This window comes from Eublepharis macularius, chromosome 3, assembly GCF_028583425.1.
Source record: "Eublepharis macularius isolate TG4126 chromosome 3, MPM_Emac_v1.0, whole genome shotgun sequence".
Classification (NCBI taxonomy): domain Eukaryota; kingdom Metazoa; phylum Chordata; class Lepidosauria; order Squamata; family Eublepharidae; genus Eublepharis; species Eublepharis macularius.
Window position 1 is genome coordinate 24,550,828 of NC_072792.1, and position 26,428 is coordinate 24,577,255.

Sequence of the window (26,428 nt, forward strand, 5' to 3'; positions counted from 1 at the left end):
CAGCTCCGGAAGAAATGATATTAAGCCAACCATAATGGGCTAGGATATCTTCCTTGGCAATTACAGTTTCAGAATCTCTATGGGGAGAATTTATATACCTTAAAAGAGTGCCATGCTCCATACCAAAAGAGAGATATTTTCTCCCAACATCAAAATATTGTAGCTACAGTGCAACTGAAAGACCATTGCAGCAAGAAATAGATGCATGCCTTTATTGTAATTTTTTAAAAAAAACTACATAGGAACTTAAATTATCTGAAATGTGCTGATTAAACAGTGTTGACTTTGATTTCCCTTTTTATTGCCAACTTGTCTTTGGACCGCCAGAGTTCACAGACTTTTACTGGTTTCTGAACCTCAAGGCTAATTTTGAGGGGGAACGCACAGGAACGCAGTTCTGGCAGGTCCCCAAAGAGGTTGCATGTCAGGTGGCCCCGCCCACCTGATTCTCGGCCATTTGGGCCCATTTCAGCCTGGATTGGGGGCGAAACGGCCCAGATCGGGCCTCTGACGGGTGGTGGATTACTCTCTCACTCAGCAGCGGCCTGATCCTGACCATTTTGGGCCCCTTTTCGGCCATTTTCAGCCCCTTTTTGCCATTTTGGGCCCAGTTTTGGCCCTGAATGGCCAGGATTGGGTCCAAAACAGCCAGAATAGGTGATGTCAGGGGTGTGTGGCATATGAAAATCAGTTATACCAATGACATACTTCCGGTGATGGCAAGAGGCATGGCATATGCTAATGAGTTATGCTAATGAATTCCTCCAACTCTTTTTCTACGAAATGACCCCTGCTGAACCTGTATTACTAAACGACATGTTGGATCCAGCCAGCTTTCTCATTTATCCTCCTCCTTACTATAGCTCCTTACTATGACTCCCACATAGGTCTTGTCCAGAGAGGCCAGATGATCCCCACCATAGCCTTTATGGGTAACCAAAGGATACTTTCTCCCTTTTTTACCCACAGAAAAGCTGGTTGGATCCAACCCTTTGGTTCACAGGACCCCTGAACGTTCAAAAATCCTCAGCACCGTGTGAAACTACTGAAGGTTTCCTGGAATGGGATATTTTCAACTTTTCTTTCCGTCCCTTTGTTTTCCAGTTTAAAAAAGGTATTATTTTTAGTTGATATTTGTACAAGTAAGACCTATAACTGTACTCCAACAGGTCATATCTATGACAATGCAAGCAAATATAGTACTGTTAAACACCACTACAGAGCATGTTAGTACATAGCATACATCTGATCTCTCTCAGTACCTATTAAGCAAACACAAGAGAACAGGGAACTAGGATGATATGCATAATTTCATTTACGTAATGCAAGCGTGCCCGTATTAATGTACTAGTAACAAAGCACGTTGTGGGAAAAATTTCAATGGGCTCTAGAAAGGGGAGGGTGGGGAGGTGGGCATTGCCTCCTCCTCTGTGACTGATCCAGGCTGGGTGAAGATGGGGATGGCTACCTGCTCCACACCTGATCCCAACCAGGTGAAGGTGGGGGGGGGCATTACCACCTGCTCTGCTCCTGATCCCAGTTAGGTGAAGGCAGGGGGCAAGCATTGCCACATGCTCCACGCCTGATCCCAGCTGGGTGAAGGGGAGGGGCGGGCATTGTTGCTTATTCTGCATCTGATCCTGATGGGATGAAGGGAGGCAGGCATTGCTGCCTGCTCTGCACCTGATTCCAGTGGGTTGAAGGGGGAGCGGGCATTACCACCTGCTCTGCTCCTGTTACCAGCTGGGTGAAGGTGGGGGGCGGGCATTGCCACCTGCTCCATTCTTGATCCTGGCCTAGGCTTCCCGCTGTGACATGCTGTCTGGAGAATCGGGCTGCCTCTTCTGGGCTTCCCTCCATGGCAGCACCCTCTGGAGGCGCACCAGGGTAGGAAGTGAGTTGTCTGGAATACGGTTAGCCTTTTATATAGTAGGATGCTGGGCTTGATTTTCTGCCAAGTTACGTATTCGTACATATTATATAAGGGTAGCCTGAGAAAGTTTGCTTTATTCTTCAGACCCTTCTGGGTGCTCTTCTTTGCTGCCACAACTTCTTGTGAGATCATTGCTTTCTCAAAGGCAATCTGGAACATACAAAGCTCCCTCTGGAATCTATTGGCCTATCAAGGTCAGTATTGTCTCCTCCTGTAACTGGGCGAGGCTCTCTAGGGTCTCAAGTCTTTCACATCCACTACTACCTGGATCCTTTTAACTGGGGATGCGAATGAATGAACCTAGGACCTTTTTGCACATAATACAGCTGATCTACCGCTGACCTACAGTTTCTCCCTGAGATTTGGGAATACTGAGTTTAAGCAAGACTTATTTTAAGCTTAACTCGAAGCCATGACCTTCAAATAATGATTTTGATAACAGAGAGAGGGATATGTAGGCATTACATTTTGAAAGAAGCGCTGGAGAACCAAGGAAGGGCTCTGAAATAGCCCCCCCACCCCACCCCGCTGCCCACTGGCTACACAACACAATCTTCATAACTGCTTAATCACTTAGATGGATTTGTAGACGTTGACCCAAGTCCAAAGCAATGATGGGCTGATAATTGTTGACCTCCACGGCTCTGTTGGTGGTTTGATTGACATCTAGAGATTAACCTTACCCCAGTTTAAAATCCTTTCCCCTTTCTTCCTTGCAGTCACTACTAGACATTGCTTTTATTTTGATCAAAATCTCTGTCATCACAGACAGATACTCAGTTTCTACTGGAGAACCCCCTTCCTCCATGTTAAATAATTCATAAACCTTTTATCCGCTTGCTTGTTGTCACTCCCCCACCACCACCACCACGCGCACGATTCATGACGTTTGATGGCTTTAAAGCACTCACAGAATGTGCATGGGGAAACTGTCAACAACAAACCATTCTTGCTCAGTTCTTCCTTCTTTGTACAGGAAAAGGAAAGCAGGGAAGGTGTTATGACTGTTTCAGGTGGTAAGTAACATCGCGTCTACCTCTTTCAGTACTCTCAGATTTTTAATTTGTCCTGCTGTTTCAGCAGTGGCATAACTTACATCTTTACAGTTCATGCTACATTCTAGATAGCCCGTTCAAGGTAAAATAATAATAATAATGGTTAATAATCTTGTCATGTTCTGCATTACAAACTGCTTTCAAGTATCCTTTAGCAAGGGAAAGACAGCACTGAAAATTGACTGTAGGGTGTGTTTGGCTAATGTTAAATCTTGCTATGCTATAATATTTTGAAATCAATCTATTCTAATTGCAAATAAAGGAATACTTTGATTTACACGAGCATCAGAAATATGTTGGGCATAACGCAGCCAAATGTATACTTTAAAGCCCTGTTGGCTTAATGCTCAGTCATTGAAATCAATGGGAGTAAAGAAGCACTCCAGACAAGACACCTCTATTTATAGAAGTACATTGAGGATATGTATGCATAATACACAGATCGCGGGCACAGCTGGGTCATGTCCCACAATCTTTATTTATTGTACTTCTGTTTTGATGTCAGATAATTGTCTTCCGAAGCAGCTTATGCCAATCAAGAGACACAGACCCAGCCTTTGGGCTTAGAGACTAAAAAGGTTTCCCTAAGAGGAGGAGAAAGGAAAATGAGAAGATCAGTGTGACAATGTCCATTTGGGGCCAAGCTGATTTTCCAGAGGCAGCGCAATTATCCTGCGGCCTTAGTTATGGCAGAGCACCTTCACTTCCACGGCCTTGGGGCAGTTGGCTTAGTAGTAGAGTTTGTCATGGCAAAGAGCAGGGAAGCAAGTTGTTACGACCCTTTCTTTTTCTTAGGTAAATTTTGCCTTTAATTTTTCCCTTACACCCTCTGGGTAGATTGCTGCCACCAGGAATATTATATTACAAGATATTTTATTTAAATTTCCCCTTTAGTAACGTGCCCAAGCGTCAGGCTCCTTCTTGGTACTGTGTGGCTCTGAGGGTAGGAATGGGATATAGGAATGACAGATACTCTGGGATATAAAAAAAAAACCAAAGTAAACTTTTATTTTTATAAGAAGCATATCGGTTTCATATTATTTCTTAAGCTTGATGGTTTCAAAGAGTGTTATTGGATCTTAAAGTTTCCTTTCATAGACACGGTCACACAGATCTTCTCTCAGGCTTCACACACAGTTTGCCTGCTTCCAATATCAACCTTTCACTCAAATACACATAGACTTTCTCTCTCAGGCACACACACAGTTTGCCTGCTTCAAACAGAATGAATATATAGTCCCACACAGGGCTTTTTTTCTGGGAAGAGAGGTGGTGGAACTCAGTGGGTTGCCCTCAGAGAAAATGGTCACATGGCTGGTGGCCCCGCCCCCTGATCTCCAGACAGAGGGGAGTTTAGATTGCCCTTCACGCTGCTCAGTGGCACGGAGAGCAATCTAAACTCCCCTCTGTCTGGAGATCAGGGGGCGGGGCCACCAGCCATGTGACCATTTTCAAGAGGTTCCGGAACTCCGTTCCCCCGCGTTCCCCCTGAAAAAAAAGCCCTGGTCCCACAGACACACACAGTTCAGGCTTCCACACAGGTTGCCTTTCTCTCAAAAATGCAAGGACCCTGTCAGGCTGCACACAGCTCGCCTCTCTTGCCCTGACTGAATTGTTTCTCTCCCTCAGTAACTAAAAACTGCATTCACTCAGCCCACCCTCTCAGTCATCAACCAATCATCTCACTCACTCATGCCTCTCTTTCACCCCACTTTTCATCTATACCACACCAAGCATTTAAAGACACACACACACACTTAAAATCATTACACAAGTCCTTTGCAGTCGTTCATTCTCTGTCCAGTGACTGGAGCCTTGGTACCTGCTGTGCTATCTCTTTGTCCATCAGGTCAACAGATTTGAGGCTTCATTTTTGTACTGCATGAACAATTACAGTGATTTTTAATAGGGAGTGATGCACAGACCTCAGGGAGCATTCAGAACTTTTGGAAGCAAAGGGGCAGCTGGGATTTTAAGCTGCCCCTTCTTGCCACTTGCAATGGCTTCTGACATCAGGTAAGGGCTACACTACATGGTTTTATTTAATGAGTTGGGTCAGGGTTCTACAGACCGAACTCTCTTTCCATGGAGCCACACCGCAGTCGCATGGCACGTCATTTTAAAAATTGGCAGGAGCCCAGTTCTTCTTGGAAAGGCAGTGGGGGGGGTCCTGTGTTCCCCTTTAAGCCATTTTCTCTAGCCAACATGGCCCCAGCAAAATTTTGAAGCTGCTTGTGGAGTATTCCAAGTAGAGGTGGGCACGATCCAAAAAAAATTACCGATCAAGCTGATCGGGGATAGGCTCTGGCAAAGACCCCAAATCACCGATCCACACCGATCATCTCCCGTTTCCGATCCGTGGATTGGATCGGGGAGGCCAAAGCGGAGGGGCAGCTCCAGAGTTTTGCGAATTACTCCCCACTAGGAAGTTTTGCAAATTACTCTCCCCAGAGAGACTGTCTCCTAAAATTCAGCATGGCTCACAGTTTTACAAAGGAGGCAAGCCCAGAGCAGCAACTCATGCAGAGGCCAGGTAATCTTGCTGCACCTCGGTGTCAGTAATGATTGAATGACACAGTTATATCTGATGCACTAATTGCAGAATTACCCATGACCAGCAGAAGTTGAATAGGACGCAAGGGCAGCTAACAAACAAATTGTACTGAGATGCAACAAGCAGCCTCCACAAAGGGGGGTACTTGACTTTAGAGTACTCTTTCACTCTTCAGTGGGTAGTGTTGGCCCACTCACTCATCTTTCCACATTGTTGTGGAGAACCAACGTACCCACCCCAAAACTGCAATAAAAATACAAGGATGTTGTATAGATAGGATGGATTTATGTTAGTAACTACAAAAGCTCTGAACTTGAGTCATTCGGGTGTAGTGAGCCAGTTTGGTATAGTGGTTAAGAGCGACGGGACTCTAATCTGGAGAACTGAGTTTGATTCCCCACTCCTCCACTTGAAGCCAGCTGGGTGACCTTGGGTCAGTCACAGCTCTCTTGGAGCTCTCTCAGCCCCACCCACCTCACAGGATGATTGTTGTGGGGTAACTATCAAATATTGGTTGAGACTTCATTTTAATTCTAACCCCCCTAGTTATATGTATCATTTATTATCTGAATCTGTCAACTCTAGTTGGTCAGCCTATATTGAAGCTAAAATAAGTTCCCTGAATTTATCCATAGAATCTTTATCCCTGCTTTCTGAGTCTGAGGCCTTCTCAAAAATAAAACCCAGTCTATTGGGATTAGAGTTACAAACTCTGTATAGTTCTGCCAAAAGAACTTGTTCTCTCCTAAACTTAGGGATTGTTCCTAATGTAAGTTTTCCAGCAGTATACCTCTATCAACTCCTGGCTCCCAATTTGCGTAGATCCTTTTCTCTGGCCAGATTTGATGTTCTTCCTTCAGCTATTTTATCTGGTAGATTCCACGGGATTCCTTATTCTAGCAGATGTTGTCCTTGTATGATGGCCTGTGTTGAAACTGTTTCCCGTGTCCTTCTTCAGCGTCCTTTTTATTTGGCACCACATCGGGATTTCTTACATCCTACATTAGCCCAACTTTTAGAGTTTTCTGATGATTCTAAGGTTCATTTTCTGCTAACCCAGATGTGGAAATAACCAAAATAGTAGCAAAGTTTCTTCACAGTGTTATGGCTATATGCCTTGATAAGTAATACTTTATATTAGGTTTTGCTACCCTATTGTTCTGCTCTTATTTGTAATTTTAATCTTACTTTGAATTTTTTTCTAACTTGACTGATTGATCACCATACTATATATGCCAATAAAGGCTTGCTTGGATTGGATTGGATAACATACTTCGTAAACCACTCTGAGTGGGTATTAAGTTGTCCTGACTGGCAATATATAAATCAAATCTTCTTCTTCTTCTTCTTCTTCTTCTTCTTCTTCTTCTTCTTCTTCTTCTTCTTCTTCTTCTTCTTCTTCTTCTTCTTCTTCTTCTTCTTATTATTATTATTATTATTATTATTCTTATTCTTATTCTTATTCTTATTCTTATTCTTATTCTTATTCTTATTCTTATTCTTATTCTTATTCTTATTCTTATTCTTATTCTTATTCTTATTCTTATTCTTATTAGAAAGTTTACTTTCATGTTCAGTTGAATGTTATTTCTCTCACTGTTGCTCTAACCCGAGTCAAGGTTGTTCACAAAGAAACAACCAGTGTGGTTTCGTTTCTAAAGATGACTGAAACTCCGTCCTTAGATTACTCTGCCCACATGTGCTATTTATTAAATGCCTCTGGAGAAAGTCTGAAGGCCTTGCCAACTTCCTCCGCTTTAAGCCCAGACTCTTGACTCTCAACTTTGCCCTCTTCTTTTCTAATCAGCTTACTGGCTGTCTCCTGTCAACTCTCTCTACATTCAGTTTCCTTCTTAAGCTGCTATTCCCAGTATTCCTCTTTGTCCTTTCCAGAGGAGGTGATCCCAAAAAGAAAAAGAAAAATGGAACACTACCTACTGAACAGTGGGTTTTTCCTCTCCTTTATCACTAGCATGTTCTCATTCCCTATCCTATCTTCTCTCACTACTCACCTTTGGTGGACCCATTTCTGGTGTCTATCAATCCTATGCTTTTTTATCTGGGAACAAATCTCATGGAGCTCAATGGGACTTATTCCCAAGCAAGCGGCAACCTCAGCTTGATGGCCACTTCAGGTTTATTTTAACACTAGCAAAATTCCTGCCATGGAAATAGATGGGGTATCATTCTCAGGCCTGGGTTGCACATGCCAGAGAATGAAGTGGTCTAGTGTTGAGGTGGTAACATGGCCTGCCCTACTTCAGACCATAGATGATAGATTCTACCTTTGGATATTGACGTGCTTGCAAACTCCAGAAAAAGAGAAAATTAGGATAATAGGAATCAAGCTTGAAACCTGTGTGTTTGGTTGCTGTGGTGGTTTTGGTATTTGTAGTAAAGTTGCCAGATATCCTAGTATACTGGGAGACATCCTTGCAACCGGTTCATTGTCTGCCAGCTCCTGAAGGAAATGGCTGGAGGAAATGGAGGGGCGATGGAGGTGTGTGCTCTGAGTGGCTGCAGGAGAAAAATAAATTTTTAAAAGGCTATTGGCGTGATGTCACTTCCAGGTAAACCTGAAAGGGACATCATGCCAGTCTCAGAATTGCCTGAAACTCAGTGGTAAACCATAGAGTTTTAAGCAATTCCTGGAGAGGACCAACACCACTTCTGAGTTTTCCTGGAACTGACATTGTACTGATGGCCAGTGGCCTTTTAAACACTGTATTCAGTCCTCTCTAGGAATTGTTGAAAACTTTATGGTTTTCCATACAGTTCCAGTCAATTCCTAGAGAGGTACAGCATCATTTCCACATTAACTCAAAAGTGATGTCATGGCAATGCCTCTCTATGTCCCTGTCCCCCTCCTGCTGGTTGCCGGATTGGGCCTGGCAACTGTAGTGCACACAGGCATGCTGATATCACTTCTGGTAAAAACTGAAAGTGAAGTCATGGAAACTTCTATAAATTGCAAACACTTAGTGGATTTACCCTAGAGTTTTGCAGTTCCTAAGTTTTGCAGTGTCTAGTTCCATGACCTCACTTCTGCCTTTCACCAGAAGTGCCATCTGTGTGCTGGTAGGATGAGATCTCAGAGATCTCTGTCTTTTGGTGCTACACCTCTGAAGATACCAGCCACAGCTGCTGGCGAAATGTCAGGAACTACAATGCCAAGACCACGGCAATACAGCCCGGAAAACCCACAACAACCAGCAAAGAGTGTGTTGGAAAATGGGGATTTTGGAAACAATCTTTTATATGTATGGATGTCCGTTCCATAACCAAGCGTTTTCACATATAAGCTTCACATCAGTTGCTGCTTAAATTGTTAAAAGTCAAACCTGTAAAGAACTATGTATGTTTCAAATCCAGACCCACAGAATTTCCAGCTAGGGCAGTTTTAGGGATGTTCTTACTGCCTGGTCATCTCCTCTTTCAAAGAAGGAATGTGCTGGATAGAATTGCAGCAGGGTTTCTGCTGCCTTGGCACATATAGCCAGTCACTGCGTTGCATGAGCAAAAGCTCACACACAGCATAACTGTGGAGCATGGGTATCATGCACACAAAAAGGGGAGCAGGGAAAGTTTGTCATTTCCTACCCTTGTACCAAATTCCCTCTTGAATGGTACGATGCGCTGCACACACACAAAAGAAACACCATCTTGTCATGGTACGTTACCACTCAAATTCTATCAGGTTTCAGCTAAAAGTGTAGAGACAAGACTATAAATGATTGGTGGCAGAGGGGCAATTAAGTCTTAATAATGAGCTTAATGTTACTTCATATAGACTGCTATTTTGGAGTTAATCCTTGATCTTAACTCTGGGTCCTGATGTGGTACTTTCCCTTGAATTAATTCACCAGTAACAGGAATGCACACTGCAGGGGGCCTGGGCTAATTTTGGGTGGACAATATTTCCACGATCCCAATCAACCAGACACTCTGACTGATTATGAATATCTCTAGAGGCCCGTTTTCTAGGGGACAACTAATAATGTTTGTCAATTCTGGCTTGGGAAATCCCTGGAGATTTGGGAGCAATGCCTGGGTAGGGTGGAGTTTTGGAAGTGGAATGAGCTTGACAAAGATATGATGCCACAGTGGCTGCCCTCCGAAACTGCCATTTCCTCTGCAGTCTGGAGATCAGTTTTAATTCTGGGAGAACTCCAGGCTGCGCCTTGAGGGTGGTAACCTTAAGGGTTTAGAGTAACTTCAGAAAGCTATTTATTTATTTATTTAGCTTATTTATAGCCTCCCCCCCCTTCTCACTGAGACGGAAGACGGTTTTCAGATTAAAGAGAAAACAGAATGTAACCATAGAGCAGAAAAGGCTTGCTAGGCCACAGCCTGCAACTCCATTTTGAGGCTGACATCAGGGTGGAGAGGGATTCTAGGATTTGCAAAAAACTCTATGGTAAAATCGTAGAGTTTTTGCACATGACATAATGTCACTTATGATTTTTGATGGAAGCAATGTTAGCTGGTGCCCCTCCCCCATTTCCTTCCTGCCGGACTTTTCGCCACTTGTGGGCAGTGAACGGGTTTGCCAGGAAACTATAGCAGGAGACCTGGCAACTCTATCAATGAACAATCCAATAGGATTGCTGGTGGAGAATCATAGCTAACTTATGGTGAGCCCTGGTAGGGTTTTTGTGGCAAAAGACTAACAGAGGTGGTTTGCCGTTGCCTGGCTCTGCAACCCTGGTCTACATTGGAGGTCTCCCATCCAATTACTAACCAAGGCCGACCTTGCTTAGCTTCTGAGATCTGGCTCACCTGGGCTATCCAGGTCAGGGCCCAATAGGATTAGGAAATTAAAAATCCAAAATCAATGTGAGCAACAATGAAAACAGCAAACTGCCTAAGGTCAATTATCCTGTGAACAATGCAGAATGTGGGATTGCAATGTCATTATTAGCAGGGGTAACGTTAAGTCCTCGTTGCATATCCACTACCGATAATTTATAGTCCTTCCCCTCTACAAAGCCACTGGGTTATGCCAGCTGAAACATGAATATCAACCGGAGTGAAAGAAATCCCTGACTGGCACTCTCTCTCTCAGGGGCTCGAAGCAGAGGATGGGAGGTACCATTCTGGCCCCTTTGCTGCTCCATACCCACCCATAGCATCTTACTTTCACCCAGGGCTTTTTTTCTGGGAAAAGAGGTGGTGGAACTCAGTGGGTTGCCCTCAGAGAAAATGGTCACATGGCTGGTGGCCCCACCCCCTGATCTCCAGACAGAGGGGAGTTTAGATTGCCCTCTGCGCCACTGAGCGGCATGGAGGGCAATCTAAACTCCGCTCTTTCTGGAGATCAGGGGGTGGGGCCACCAGCCATGTGACCATTTTCAAGAGGTTCCGGAACTCCGTTCCCCCGTGTTCCCCCTGAAAAAAAACCCTGCTGTCACCCCTGGTATTAATTCCAAGCAACCAATCTGCCAATAGCAGTTTGGCGGTCCTATAAGAGACCTATAAGAGAAACAGCCCTCATTTGTTAACGGCATCTCACACAAATGGCCACGCATCCCATTGCCACACACACCATTACTACATGAATACACACACATACACTTCCCAGGCTTTCATAAGCAACACTTCTCTCTCAAATGCACACACATTGGGTTATGGAACGAGAACAAAAAGTCAGGAACTTGCGCAGCTGCCACCGGGGAGGCACAGCATGCACATCGAAGACATGGCAGAGGGAAAACAGCGTGTGCACAAGCATAATAATCCCGATGAGGATTCATCACAACACCCAAACCTCAAACAGTAATGCTCCCCGTAGAGTAGGGACTGAGTTTAAACGGATGGAAGGAAAAGAAAACAGAGCCAGCCACTAGAGATGGCATCTAGAAATTTCAGGCAGTCGGAGGCAATGTGCCATTCTGAGCACACAAACCCCCTACACACCTCCACTAGCAGAATCCACCCACACATCACAGACAGGCAGATACACTGTGACAAAGAATTTGTACTACACCACAGTAAAGCTGAGCTTCCATGTCCAGACACATTCCGTAGCCACTTCCCAGGCATTTGGCCACCATGAAAAATCCATAGGATTTCAAAAGAGCGCACGGCCCTTTCTTTCCTTTCATCCTCACTGCCATCCACTTATATAGGTTAGGTCAGGGGTAGGTAAACTCCCCCCCCCCCGCCGCCACCAACAGTGGCATGTCAAACCAATTTCTGGCTATGCAAGGCTAATTGTTCACATCTGGGAATTGGGAGCCCTTTAATTTTTTTTAAAAAAACACCCTTTACCACTATGGGCTTTTTCAAAATACTTCTCTAAGGAGGGGGCATGGTTCCATGCTAGAACATCTGCTTTGCAGGCAGAAGGTCTCAGGGTCAATTCCCAGTGTCTATAGTTAAAAGGCTCAGCAGGTAGGAGATGGTGGGAAAAGTCCCTCTTTGAGACTCACCCCACAGAGTCACTGCCAATCAAAGATGACAGTCCTTGGTGGACCAACAGTCTGATGCAATTACAAGGCCGCTCCGTGTGTTCAAAAATGATGGACATGCTGTAATTTTTAAGTACCTGATTCAGCATAGCGTGGAATATTACACAACTGGGAGCATACCAATTGTCCCTCGAAAAGGCAAAGTGCTGTATTTCCTTGGCAATTTTTTCACATTAACAGCAGGATGCCTGCTGAATGAATTCAACAGCCAGGCTAGGGTCTCATAGCCATTCTAGTAGCCATGGAACATTGGCTTGTACCTTATCACTCTGTTTAGCCAAGTACAGATGCTTCCTCAAACTCAAGGAGCTTTCCTCCAGAAGAAAAGCCAGCAGTATAACCACCTTTTCTGTCAGTGGAAAACTCCTTGAGCAGGAGATAGGCTCCATACTTCATTAATCAGAGTGGTAGGATACAACCGTTTGTAGATCAAAATCCTTATGAATGTGATATGCAGGGGTCAGAACTTCCTGTTGGCGGAGTGCTTATGCAGCTGCCAGGATACTGAACTGATTGAGAGTAACAAAAGCTTTATTAATAGAATAACAAACTGGATAGGAAAGAGAAGAAAAATAAATGTAGCTGCCTTGCTTGCTAGTTGAGGGAGTTCTCCAGAGTTCTGAAAAGGAGAGTACCTTGGGAGTAGCATTCTACAAGGAGAAAACCCCTTATTAGAAAGAAGGTATTCTCCCTACTAGAGTTTGCTGCCCCAGAAGGATCTTCTTCTCTTCTTCTTTGTACACAAGACATTGCTATCCTCCAACAAGAAACACAATAAACACAGTATGTCACCGTTGACAAGATGATTAGGGACACAAGTATGTGTTGAAAGAAAAAAAGGGTGGTCATGGACATGGTCAACTGGAAAGTAACTTCATACTCTTCCTCCATCTTGAGGTCAACATTGAACCCATCTTAACACTTGAACAAAGTATCTGCTTTTAATTCCAAGTTGGCACAGCTGGTATTATTCAGCTACAGTTAAAAAGATATCTCAGTACATTCCTAGTCCTTTCCATCAAGCCCTTGTAGGTATCAGCAGAGTAGAGTTGGCAAATGTGGCTTCGGAAATTCCTGGAGATTTGGAGGGTGTGTGTGTGCCTCGGGAGGGATTTCAATTTCTTCCACCCTCCAAGGCTGCTGTTTTTTAGAGCAGTTCATATTCTATCATGTTTTTAAGAACAGTTCATATTCTATCATGTTCTGATAACTGTGGTCTGGGGATCAGTTCTAATTCTGGGAGAACTCCAGTCCGTGCCGGGAGATTGGTAACCCTGCAGCCGAGCCATTAAACATGTTCCCAAGGATGTGTCAGTGGGATTATTAATGGCGACTAGTTAAAAGAAAGCTTTCAAGAATGAGCATCCTTCTTAGTTGAGCGTATCTAGCATCACAGCTTGGTTCTTGCTCATGATGAGTGAAAGACATTACTAAAATCTTTTGTATTTCTCAGCAGGCATAAGAAAACTGTTTTTTTTTTAAAAAATCCATTTAGCATGTATTGCATATAGCATGCAGCCAGCCAGAGGAAAATAGCTCTTTGCTTATATTTTTACCTGTTATGTTATTTACCACACAGTGACAGATTCTAATTTGAAGCTGATTTTCAATTAATTTTGTCCCCTTTAAAGGATTGTTTCTGATCAAAATGTAAAGATATCGCAAGACTAGAAAAATATATAACAATTTTGATTTATTGAGTATACCTTGATATATCTCATTACTATAATCCTGTGTGACCCAAATCACACCCTACATGTGAACTTCACACAATTCCAAGATTCGCTATATTGTCGAAGGCTTTCACGGCCGGAGAAAGCCCGGAAAATCCACAACAACAATTCCAAGGTTAACAGCGCAGTCTTAAGCAGAATTATGCCCTTCTAAGTCCATTGACTATAATAGACTTGTGTGTGTGTGTGTGAAGCTGTCAAGTTGCTTCCGACTTATTGCAACCCTACGAATAAATGCCCTCCCAAACAGCCTATCATTAACAGCCTTGCTCAGATCTTGCAAACTGGAGGTTGTGGCTTCCTTTATTGTGTCAAGCCATCTCATCTGGGTCCTTCCACCTTTCCTAGGATTATTGTCTTTCCCGGTGAATTTTGTCTTTTCATCATGTGATCTATTCCAGGAGCAACTTACAAGTTGATCCTGGAGAGTTTCAATGTGCTGCCATTAAATCTAACCTTTAAAAGGGATTCATCTTCAATGGATTCTGCTTATGATTGTGCTGTGAATATTTTAAATGCACTGGGATGAAATAAATTGATTTCCTCCCTTTTAGCGCTTCCCTTTTGGTTTTCCAGTTCACAGTATAACTGTTGTATGACTCTCCTTGTGAAGGATGGGCATCTTGCATTTGCAAGGGCAAATGCAATTTCTTCTCCAGTTGTTTCAAAGGGAAAGCAACTTGCAAGATGAGTATAAATAGTACTTAAAATAATGAAGAAAGAAGAGAAGGCTTTTAAATGAAAGGAAACATGGGACATGTTTGGGGTGGTGGTTAAGAGCAGCAGGACTCTAATCTGGAGAGGCAGGTTTGATTCCCCACTCCTCCGCTTGAAGCCAGCTGGCTCAGCCACAGCTCTCTCAGAGCTCTCTCAGCCCCACCCACCTCACAGGGTGATTGTCATGAAGATGATAATAACACACTTTGTAAACTGGGCCATTTTCACACACCCCTGTAACCCTCCGGAAAATCACGCAAAACTCACGGCATGAATCGTCTTCTTAGCGCTACTTCTCGTTTAATGGCGCGATGATGTCAGAAATCGCGCCATTAAATGGGATCATGATGGGAAACCATGCTAGGAAGACACTTCATGCTGTGAGTTTTGCGCGATTTTCCAGAGGCTATGTGCATGTGAAAACAGCCCTGCTCTGAATGGGCATTAAGTCGTCCTGAAGTTGTGGTTGTTATATGCCTAGGAGAATTTTCTAGGAGCCCAAAAGACTTACTTATATTCCCATTTCCAGTTTGAGATGCTCAGCCTGAGTAAATCCGTCATGGAAATCTCCCAAATAAGATATATTGTCGAAGGCTTTCATGGCCGGAGAACAATGGTTGTTGTGGATTTTCCAGGCTGTATAGCCATGGTCTTGGCATTGTAGTTCCTGTCGTTTCACCAGCAGCTGTGACTGGCATCTTCAGAGGTGTAGCACCGAAAGACAGTGACACATTGACACTGAGAGATCTCTGTCTTTTGGTGCTACACCTCTGAAGATGCCAGCCACAGCTGCTGGCGAAACGTCAGGAACTACAATGCCAAGACCATGGCCATACAGCCCGGAAAATCCACAACAACCTCCCAAATAAGATTCCTGTGCCAAAATTTCCAGTTCTCCACATCTTTCTTGGTCACTTCTTATTTTTTCTGTCTCGGGAAAAACCTCCGAATTTCCCATGTCCACAAATAAACTGCTTCGCCAAGAATCCCTGTGCAATATTTCAATCAAAGAGACTTTTAGTCACTGCTCACTCTTTTCCCCTTAAGCCATCAGTCTAAAAAAGTATTCCTTTTACTGGCCTTCAGCCAACAAGAGGACTCAGAGTCAGAAATGCAAAGAGCTCTGTGTAAATGAATGGCTATGAAATAAAATGCTTCTGTGGTATTTATACATTCTTTACTCCTCCATTCCCAATATTATGGGTTGGGGAATGCAGAAAAATGACAAATACTAAATCATGCAATTGGAAAATAACACATTATATAATTGCAATATGGTAGTAAAGTCCAGTGTTTGAGATGTCTCGTTTTAAATGCCTCATTACAACATAGATTATTTACTCAGATGCAAAACTAGGTTTTTTCACAGGTATGACATCAAAAAAAGGGGAGAGGGCAATTTTACATTTAAGTACAAGTTACAGTTGTGTTCAATAATAGGTTTTTTAAGGGAGTTGTCTTACAGTTGGAGTCGTCGTCCCTTTGAGTAAATATGGTGAGAAGTCTGCAGTAGCCTAACATATCAAGTTATAGCAATCTCTCTCTTTTTTTCAAGAGTGCTATCATGTTACAGGATGCTTTATAAGCTTTTCCAACCTTTGAAAATGCATGCAGGGATTGAGCTGGTGTTTGCACTTGAAAGGTAGAATTGTATCATAAGTGTGTAGGATGTTGTCTTGAGTACATAGAGGGCCAGACAATCTAGCTAGTACACATTCTGTCAGTACTGAAGGAGATCTATGAACTTCCAAGAACAAGCTACAGTGCAATTTAAATCCCTAAACATTTGAGGTCCATGAAGGACTGCCAACTGGCCTGGAGAAAAATGTCCTGTCCCTTTAACAAAGATGTAATGTGTGGAAATGGGCAACTGAAGCTTTTCATAGCATGGAGGAAAATTACATCACCTGGTAAATAACATCCCATTAAAACCTCTATTAAAGATTTTTTTCCAGGCAGTTGGCAACCCTAGGTCCATGGTACTTAGAGAGCCACTTATTGCCATGTATCTCTGTGCCTTCCAAGTAAAATAATCTGTGAAAGCCTTTCTCTGTGTGTCCTGCTCTCAAGAAGTGAAGGTAGCTACCAGAAATCAACCAGTGATTTCCTCATAACTGGAACTTCTGGAACTCTGCTGCCAATGTAATTTTTTCTGTATATTAGCATTTTACAGATAATTAGCATCCACAACATAGAAATCAGAGAAGAACAGATATTTCAGATGTAGAAACTTTACTCTCATACAACGAACCCTTTTCTTTAATAAATAAATACTTTGAGTAAAAGAAACAGGTTTATGAATACGTACGTATGCGCTATTTGAAGACCTTTTTCCATGTTAGATGCAAAAGCTCTCTCATTTAATGCAAGGAGGGTGCTTCTGCCTAGGGGGCCGATCCCTCCTTAGTCAATGTACATGGGAAAAGAAACAGTCCCCAGAAAGGGGGGCTGAGGAGGATCCAAGCCCAGGCTGAAGAAGTCACCCACCCGTGCTTTATGTTGCTTCTTATTCCTTTAAGCACCTCCCTTATTCGTTGCCATTGTAGCTAAAGGAGGTTTTTTTTTCCCTGGAGAACTTAAGCACAACAAGACTATTAAGAGTCCAGTAGCACCTTTAAGACTAACTGACTTTATTGTAGCAGAACTATTAATGGTCTTGAAAATCCACCCTGAAGTCTTGTCAGATCAGACCCCCCCCCCCGGTTTATTTCAAATCCAGAGATTTCCTGTTATGGAAAAAACAAGCATTAATGCTGCCTTTTTAAAAACCCATGTCCCCCTCCCCTTAATCTCGGTCAGGTGAACCTGTCCTTTAGGTGGGGCAAAGCACGAGTGCCCGAACCCTAGCTACTGCCCTGTGTATGCAGGATTCACGTTCAGTCCTTGGCATCTCCATGCTGTAAAATTATCCCAAGCAGCCAGCCAGGGTGGGAAAAAACCCTGCCTGGACTCCATCTTGCAAGGCATCTGCAGCCATGACTCATGCACCCCAGTGGTGTGAATAGCACAGAAGTACCAGCTGCTCTGAGGGTGACCCTTCTGAAGAGGAAAACATCAAAGCCCTGTCAAGTCATGGAGCAAACAGGACCTTAAGCGTAGTCACCAAGTTTAAAGCCTTCTCTGACTGCTTCTCTGACTATTTATCACGTGAATCAAACCACACACGATAAAGCATGAATCATACAAAACTCTAACAGTAAACAAGGCTTTCTCTGCTGTATACAACGGAACGCAATCATGCCAAGGTTCTAGATGTAAAACTGTATTCAAGCTGGCCTTTATTCCTGGAAAATCAGAGCTCCTTTCTATACCACAGAACTGAACACCCCGTCGCCCTCTGGTCAGGGCACGTAATTTCCCCAGAACACAGATTAAAAAGCAGCAGAACTAAACTAATAGTCAATGGAAGTTGCCATGTGGCTGGCTCTCTGCATCCACTGAGGATACTAGTCTCCAGTAACTTCTTGTTACGTAGGTTCACATCAAGCAGATAGTAGGCTTTGAGGGAATTCCACTTTTCTTTCTAATAACCCAATCTTCAAAAGAGGTATTGAGTTACAATGAATTTTGCATATATTTTTTTGGCAGTACGAATGCTGAATTGGTGTTTGAGCTTGAAATGAAGAATTACTGGATTACTATATTATGTCATTACTGGATTACTGCGTTGCATTACGGTCTCTTAGTGCTCAAGTGAGTTAACAACACAGTACAGTGTGTTTTACATCTCTTCTGCCGCCTACCTCCCATCTCCAACGGATCATGGGCAAGGGCCGTTTTCACACTGCTTACCGGCCACGGAACATCGCACCAAGCTCCCGGAATGACAGCATCTTCCTGGTGCAATTTCACCTGAGTTCTCACGTGAAATCGCGCCAGGAAGACGCTGTTGTTCCGGGAGCTTGGTGCGATGTTCCATGGCTGGTAAGCAGTGTGAAAGCGGCCAAGTACTTGGAACGTAACTGGAGGAAGAGCTGATAAGCCCAGCCTCTGTAACACTCACATAGACCTTGTCTTGGTTCACTGGCCAGTATCCTACAACTCTACTATTTAATATTTGAAGTCTTCCCGCATTTCATGTAGCATCTTCCCCTGACAGAAAAGCCACTTCATTTCCTCCTTGGAAAATATTCCATCCTATGGTAGTCTACTGCCCACTGAACTCACAAACTGTTCTTCTTGGCTATGAGATCTAGATACTCACCAAATAAAACAACATAATGGAAAAATGATTTTCAGTACAATCATAAGCAGAGTTACTCCAGTGTAAGCCCTTTGCAATCAATGGACTTAGACTACAGTAACTTTGCTTAGGATTGCGCTGTTTGTTACTTCAGGAAGGCCATATGAGTATTAGATTGGGAAGCTGAGTGTTGCGGTATTATTTACCCTTCTCTGTTGATCTTTAGATGTTCCAAGTGTTCTCAGAAGGACCCCTGAAGTCAGCATTCATGCTTTGTAACCTTTGGTAATGCTGCTCTTCATTCTTAGATACAAACATGTTTTCATAATTGGCAATGACGTCTACATCCTTGAATGATCTTGCTTTTGTTGACAGAGAGGGACTCTTTCCCACTGACTTGAATGCCTGTTGGACAAAACTCTCCGTTTGGAAACAAAAGAAAGGACTGTGCCTTCTGCACAAGAACAGCCTGCCTTTTATTTTTATTTTATTTTTATTTTTTTAGTGCTTAATGCCAAGTTCTATTTAATGCCACTTAGACTCTCCCCCCAAGATGAGCAGGGTACAGGGGTATGCCTCATTCACTGAACAGCTAGCTTTTAACATGTACGCATGATGCATTAGAGCAACGCAGCAGGACGTGTTGGCGAGAGGACTCTGGGGGCAGCCAGCACTTTGCAGCTCAGTCGCTGGACTCACCCAAGGTGAGACGATCGAGGAGGTACTCGCCCAGGCCGTCCTCACTGGCACGCACACGCTTCAGGTTGGTCAGGTGATCCCCCAGCTTCTTGATCAGCTTCACCTCCTCATCAAGGTAGAGAGTCTCTAGGAAGTCACACATATGAGGATCCAAACGGCAAGAAGCAATTTGGTGCAGTTCCAGCAGGGCCTGGTTCACGCTCTTCTCCAGCTGAAGGGCAAAGGCCATGGCAGAGGCTCCATTCCCCCATTCATCCTGCTGTGGTTTTTTGACATCCTGCAGGACAGCTCTCCCTCCACGAAGGTTTTGGAAGGTCAACAGTTTCTCAGCTTGTTCATGTTTCTCTTCAGACAGATGCCAGAAAAAGGACGCAAACTTGAATAAAGCTGCATCATCCCAGGTGAAATAATAACTCAGGGGCAGGTGCGCGTAGCTGGCATGGAGGAACTGGTTGACTAAGCGTTTGACCCCAGCTTCACTCTCGGCGTGGTCGTTCTGGTGCACTTGGGACCTCATGGCGCAGACGAAGGCAGTGGGCTGGTTAGCTGGACTGGCAGAGAAATGGAGGATGGGGCAGCCGCGACCCTGCTCCGTTCAAGCACTGTTGAAGCAAGAGCTGGAAGAAGACAGCCAAGGAAGACCGTCTCAACAGCCTGCTTTTTAGACAGATGGACATATTTTCCAAATCCCCAGAGAACTGAAATTTGATATGTAGATGCATGCAGTTCAAGATACCCTAGCTCTAACCAGGTACTGTAGTCCATTCATTTGGTAAAGAGTGAGATCACTTCTGCTGCCCCTCTGCATTTGAAGGGGAACTTCACACCTTCAAGGGACATATTTCCACCCTAACATGAGTAATGTCCTGTATATGCAATTCCCATGGAGGCAGTGGAAGGGGCCAGCAGGTGTGACTACGACCAGCCCCCCTCCACCCCCCCACCCCACACATGCCCAAATGAACAGATCACAGCTAGTGATTTGTAATAAAGTTCAGACCTGGGACACTTTCCCCTATGTCCTTTGAAACTCAAATCATAAAATCTACCTCTCCAAAGCAACGTACGGCAAGCCAAGCCACAGATGGGATATAAGAAGAAACACTTGGGCAGCTGCTGGCCTGGCTCGTGTCCCACTTGCTTGTTATGAGCAGGAAGCCAATTGTTTGGTGCACAGTTCAGGTTGCCTGAGAGCAGTATGAGCCTATTCTCCAGGTTCCTTTCCACGCAGTCACAGTGCAGACGCACCCCTTCAACCACTGCTACTTCCTTGGCCTGCACCAATTATTTCAATGAAAAATAAACAATAACAGTCCATCATATACAAACAAAAACTAGAAAAAATTGGTATGTTTCAAACAAGCTTTGGACTGGGGGATTTGCAGGGGCAGCCAGGAACATGTCGAAAAGAGACCAGATACTATTTCACAATCTTTGGACGACAGCATGAGAAGATGCCCTGTGGCAGCTAAAAAGATGCTTGTAGATTGTAAGCAGTTCTCTGTGTGGGGGAGAAATCTTTTTCTTCTAGCTCTCTGCCTGTTCTAGAGTTCTCACAAAGGGCTAGAAGATCCATACTTAAATTCATTAACTGAATTGATTTTAATTTCAGGCAATTCCCTACAAAGCACTTTCAGCCTGTGGCTAAAATGTGGCATGTTAATACACGAACAAAAAGGGATCTAAATAAAGAAGAAACAAATGTGAGGTAAAATGAGATGCACCACTAGAACGTTGCCATTGTGTTTGTGTGTGCGCCTGTGTGTGTGTACTTGTACTGACTTAGACTGCACAGTAAATCTACACTAATGAAAGGGATTTTGGTCTGTTGAACAGGACTTCCTTATCTTCCTCCAACAGCTCCCCAAAACGCTGCTCCTGGGGGACAGAGGAACTCCAGAAATAGCACGAGTGAGAAGTAGAAGATCGGCAGCAGGAGGGATGGAAACTGCAAAAATCATCCCCCATTCTTTTAGTGGAAATTTACTACAGGGCCCAAGTTTATGTTCTGTGTAGTTGAAAGAGTTGAAAACAAACAAACATAGACTGTCTTACATATCAGTTTGGCATGTAGATGATGAATCTGGAAGCAAAAATCTATTAAAGAAGCGGGTAGAACACACATTAAAAAGGTAAAGGTAGTCCCCCTGTGCAAGCACCGAATCATTACTGACCCATGGGGGAATGTCGCATCATGACGTTTTCTTGGCAGACTTTTTATGTGGTGGTTTGCCATTGCCTTCCTCAGTCATCTACACTTTACCCCCAGGAAACTGGGTACTCATTTTACCAACCTTGGAAGGATGGAAGGCTGAGTCAACCTTGAGCTGACTATCTGAACCTGGCTTCCGCCAGAATCGAACTCAGGTCGTGAGCAGAGCTTGGGCTGCAGTACCCTTATTTTTCTGACACACCTAAAGCCAAGCTAAACTCTAGGTCATAATCAATGAGATCCAAAGACTCATTCTGATATTTGTGCCTCAGGTGATCAAGCTGAGCATTGAATGGTGTTTCACATTTCACTCTTATGCTTTGAAAGAAAAAAAACCTGCATATATATTTTTCTATCAACTCCTAGACTATAGTGAGCAAGTACTTTCCTTGCTGTTGATGCATAGCCCAGTTATCACCTCCATGTAGGGTTGCCAACCTCCAGGTGAGGCCTGGAGATCCCCTGGAATTATGATTGATCTCCAGACAGTGGGGGTCAGTTTCCCTGGAGAAAATGGCTGTTTTGAGGGTGGATTCTATGACATTATAACCCCACTGAGCTCTCTCCCCTCTCCAAACCCAACCCTGCCAGAAAAATTTCCAGGAATTGTCGAAGCCAGAGTTGGCAACCCGACCTCCAAGTGCCCCATCCTACCCATTGTTCAGTCAGAGTCTTTCTACATGAGACATCTTACATAGGGACGCTCAAGTGTAAGGAGACACAATGTTAGCTGGGAAGCATAGTTTAAAAAGACAGAGCCAGTGGAGATTGCTCCTCAGAGGGTTTGTTTACTTCATCTTCACTTCCCAGAAGGCTCTGTCAATTTCTCCTCTCTACACCAGGGTAGATTAAACAGACAGAGCTGACAGAGATTGCTCCTCAGAGGGTTTGTTAATTTTATCTTTGCCTCCCCAAAGGGGAGGTAAAATTGACAGAGCCTTCAGGGAGGCTCAAACATGGGGGCACAGTTTCTGGGCAATGGTGAAGTTTGCATAATTCCCTCACACCCAGTCAGTTGTAGCATGTGGCTGCTTCAGGGAGTCCTGGTCAGCCCTTACACCCTCTTTCTAGATGATGTCAATCCTCATATAGTGGCAAAGAGAGGAGGGATAAATGGGGCAAATAGCCTCTCTGCTCCAGTAGGCAGGAAATGATGTTGCATCCAAACTGGAGCTTTATTCTTGAAGTCTTTTTTTCGCCCATCCCAGAGCACGCTGTTTGGGGGTGTGGTATAGACTAGAGATGGGCATGAACTGAAATATGAACCAAAATTAAGCACGAACTAGGCTGGTTCGTGGTTCGTGAACCACGGTTCGTCAGATCCCATTTCTGACGAACCGCCATGAACTTTTAGGCTGGTTCATTTTTTGGTTCGTCACTGCAGACAGCCTGGTGCCAATCAATCAGTTTCCTAGGCAACAGGGGATGGACTTCCTGCAGACCTTCTGCTGACCCAGAAGTGAACTTCTGGTGCCCAGAAGTGACCTTCTGCTGACCCAGAAATGATGATTTTCTGACCTGGATGTGACATTTTCACGAACCAAATGAACCGGTTCGCGAACCAGGGAAGGTTCGTGAAAAGTTAGTGGTTCATGGTTTGTGAAATTTGACGAACCACGAACCACATGGTTTGGGTTTTTTCCGGTTCGTGCCCATCTCTAGTATAGACTTACTTCTCTGGATGAGGACTGGGTCTTTTCATTTTTTAAAAAACTGGAAGTTCAGAATACCTGTATGGTCTCTTTTCCTGTTATACGACACCAATTTCATTTTACTAGTGTTATAACTGCTGCAGACATTGCTAATATGTTCTGGAGCTGCATAAAATCATCTGTTACCAGATTAGTTGACAGTATATATAAATGCCGTTATTTCTCTCATTGGTAAATGTACAAGAAAACAGAGCAATAAAAGGAAATTCTCTTCCATGTGGATTTACAAACTGTGTTGAAATAGCCTTAACCTACAAACAGGTGCTTGCAAAGCTAGTGGAGTTTCATTTCTCTAGGCTGGATTACTCACACCAAAACCTGCCACAAATCATGAAAATGCTGATAAACAGAAAACTTAATCACAAAATAAAAAATCAAGACAAAATAAAATCTTTTTTGGTAAAAACCTCTTAAGAAGCCGACCAAACTGATAAAGAGAAATACATGTGTGTGTTTCTGTTCTTTTTGACTGCAAGAATGAAATATTTCAAACAGGTTTAAAATACAGAGCTAACTTTATTTCTTCAACAACATTTATATCCCGCCTTTTTGGCTTCAGAAGAGCCACTGAGGCAGCTAACAAATTTAAAAATACGTAATAAAATCACCTTTTTAAACCATTAAAAGCAACCAACCTTTAGCATTGCAGTTGTGTTAATCTGGACTATATTTTGGTTTGCACTTGTTGACTGAAGTAAAAATCAGACCAGGCTGTTCCATTTGTGACCTGCCAAGCTGAACTCAGTCCACCTGGCATTTACTGCAGCCTGGCAAATGCCGTCAGTCTTGTTTCCCCAGTACCAGCCAGGCAGCAAACACAAACCCTCAAAATGATGTCACACAGTCCCATCTTCAGCTTGGTCATTGACCAGTTGTGCAGGCCTGAAGTAGACCAATAGTGGCTGTAGACTAGATCCAAAATGCATGAGTTTTGCTCTAATAGGGAGTGGCTCACACAAGGCAGGACTGCAGCGGTTCATGCAATTACTATCACCTTAGTCTAGAGATTTCTGTGACAGCATTATCAGGCTGGTTCTCTGGCTAAAAGCCCCCCAGGCCCAGACTTGGGGCCACTGCTTGCAGGCCATGGTGGCTTCCCAGCAGCCCACATGGGGCTGTGTTGGCAACCTCAGATTTGAAATGCCAAACCAGCCAATCAACAACGGGCTGGCCAGGTTGCTAAGGGGGCGGTTCCAGCTGACGGACCGGGTGCACACAGTTTTCACTCAGGTCTACCAACTGGGTGAATATGTGGGAGCCGGCCAGGCCCTCCAGCACTTGAGTCTCGACTAGGGTTGCCAGGCCCCCTTACAACAGCCGCAGTAGAGGGGTGGCAGCAGCAACAGGAGGAGCTGGCGCCTGAGAGTCGCCTCATCTTGGCCAGTGAGCTCTGGCTGGGCTGCATTGCAGGCTTTAGGTCTGGTGCACCCCAGGAGTGGTGCGGGTGGCCGTTTAAAGGCTCAGCCCACCTGGTTCCTTCAGCTGCATCTTATATATAAAATAAAAATACAAATTTATGTATTTCTAATTAAACTTTATACAACTGCTTTTAATTCATATATTTAGTCATTTTCAACAATTTTATTTTATTTTTTCAGTTGTTCCAGCCTCCTTGGTTTGCAGGGTTGTTGTTTTTCTCCCCTTTTTGTTGTCCTTTCCAGTCTCCCACTTACTGTCATTTCGTGGTTCTCCCCCGCAGCAGGTGGGCCAGGGGGGTACTGAGGATCTGCACCAAGTCTCCATAAGCAGTTAACTAATGAAGTTGCGGCCTTTTAAATTCCATCACATTGTGTCTGTGTCTTCTGTTGTTTTGCCCTCATCCTCTCATCCTTTGGCATTGGACTTGCAAGTATAAATTGCAGCAGGGCTTTTTTTCTGGGAAAAGAGGGGGTGGAACTCAGGAACGCACAATGACGTCACTTTGAGTCAGCTGGAACAAAGGGGGGAGTTTTTTAAAGTTTAAATCGCCCTTGGTGAACATGGTCACATGGCCGGTGGCCCCGCACCCTGATCTCCAGACAGAGGGGAGTTTAAATTGCCCTCCATGCTGCAGCTGCAGTGCGGAGGGCAAGCTAAACTCCCCTCTGTCTGGAGATCAGGAGGCGGGGCCACTGGCCATGTGACCATTTTCAAGAGGTGCCGGAACTCTGTTCCACTGCATTCCAGCTGAAAAAAAAGCCCTGAATTGCAGAACTAAAGACTCAGTCCATTCCTAAGACTGCCTCAGGTAGAGAAAATGCTAATTAGTTTTTTAATGATGTTCCTATAAAATTAATGCAAGCTAATGAAGTTCTGTTACTATTCCATTGTAGGTCATGCCATCTTCATTTTAGTTCTTGCCATGGAGGCACTCACCTGATTTACATTCCGAGGTTCACCTGTCATAGCATTTAAAATTCCAGGCTCTGCTTCTAGTGGATCATCAACTGCCTGGTTCAATTCTAAATGACATGGCTGCCATTGCTATGGCCTCCTCAGAGGCCCCGGTATTATCCAAAGAGAACTGGCTTCCCAAATCATTTGAAAAAAATAAATATGAAGTAAACCAATTTGCCCACCTTACATCTGATGAATGAAGGACAAACTATATCAAGCAGAATGTTTCCCGAGCACAACAAACTTTATTGAGAAATGGTTCCCTTTCTTTGATTACTTAGATGTAGGAACGACACGATTAATAGTTCTCTACCTGGATTAAAAATCTTTAATTTATACGCAAATATGTAAGGGACTTATATATTGTAGCACCACATTTGATATTGTTAACATATTCTCCCCGAAAAAGCAATTATATAACTAGATATGTCTTCTTGTTTTTTAGAGAGCTACACATTGTTTATATTAATTATTGTTATTACTAATATTATTGTTATTACTATCTATTGTTATTTATTGCTATTGATTGCTATCTCAATGTTGTTATAGATTTTACAATTTCAATAAAATTATATTATTTTTTTTTAAAAATGAATGAAGGACAGAGCAATACCAGAAGATGAGTGGGGGAGAGAAGATTTCTGCCGAAGATTTAACGTCAGAGATCTGTTATATCAAATCAACATTTGTGAAAATATAAACCCACTAATTAAACAACTCCATTTATACAAATCAATACTAAATCTTTGCTTGAAAAAAGCTCATGAATGGTTGCCAGCATTTA

The 26,428-nt window shown here is 43.7% G+C and overlaps 1 protein-coding gene across 1 annotated transcript; it reads right to left on the minus strand.

Annotated features, from left to right (window-relative positions):
- Nucleotides 1-19,270: 19,270 nt before the first annotated feature.
- On the minus strand, nucleotides 19,271-19,864 carry LOC129326017 (ferritin light chain, oocyte isoform-like). Its single transcript, XM_054974090.1, has one exon. It carries the CDS (start codon nucleotides 19,859-19,861, stop codon nucleotides 19,328-19,330), a length of 534 nt encoding a protein of 177 aa, XP_054830065.1. The 5' UTR covers nucleotides 19,862-19,864; the 3' UTR covers nucleotides 19,271-19,327.
- Between the last annotated feature and the right edge of the window lie 6,564 nt (nucleotides 19,865-26,428).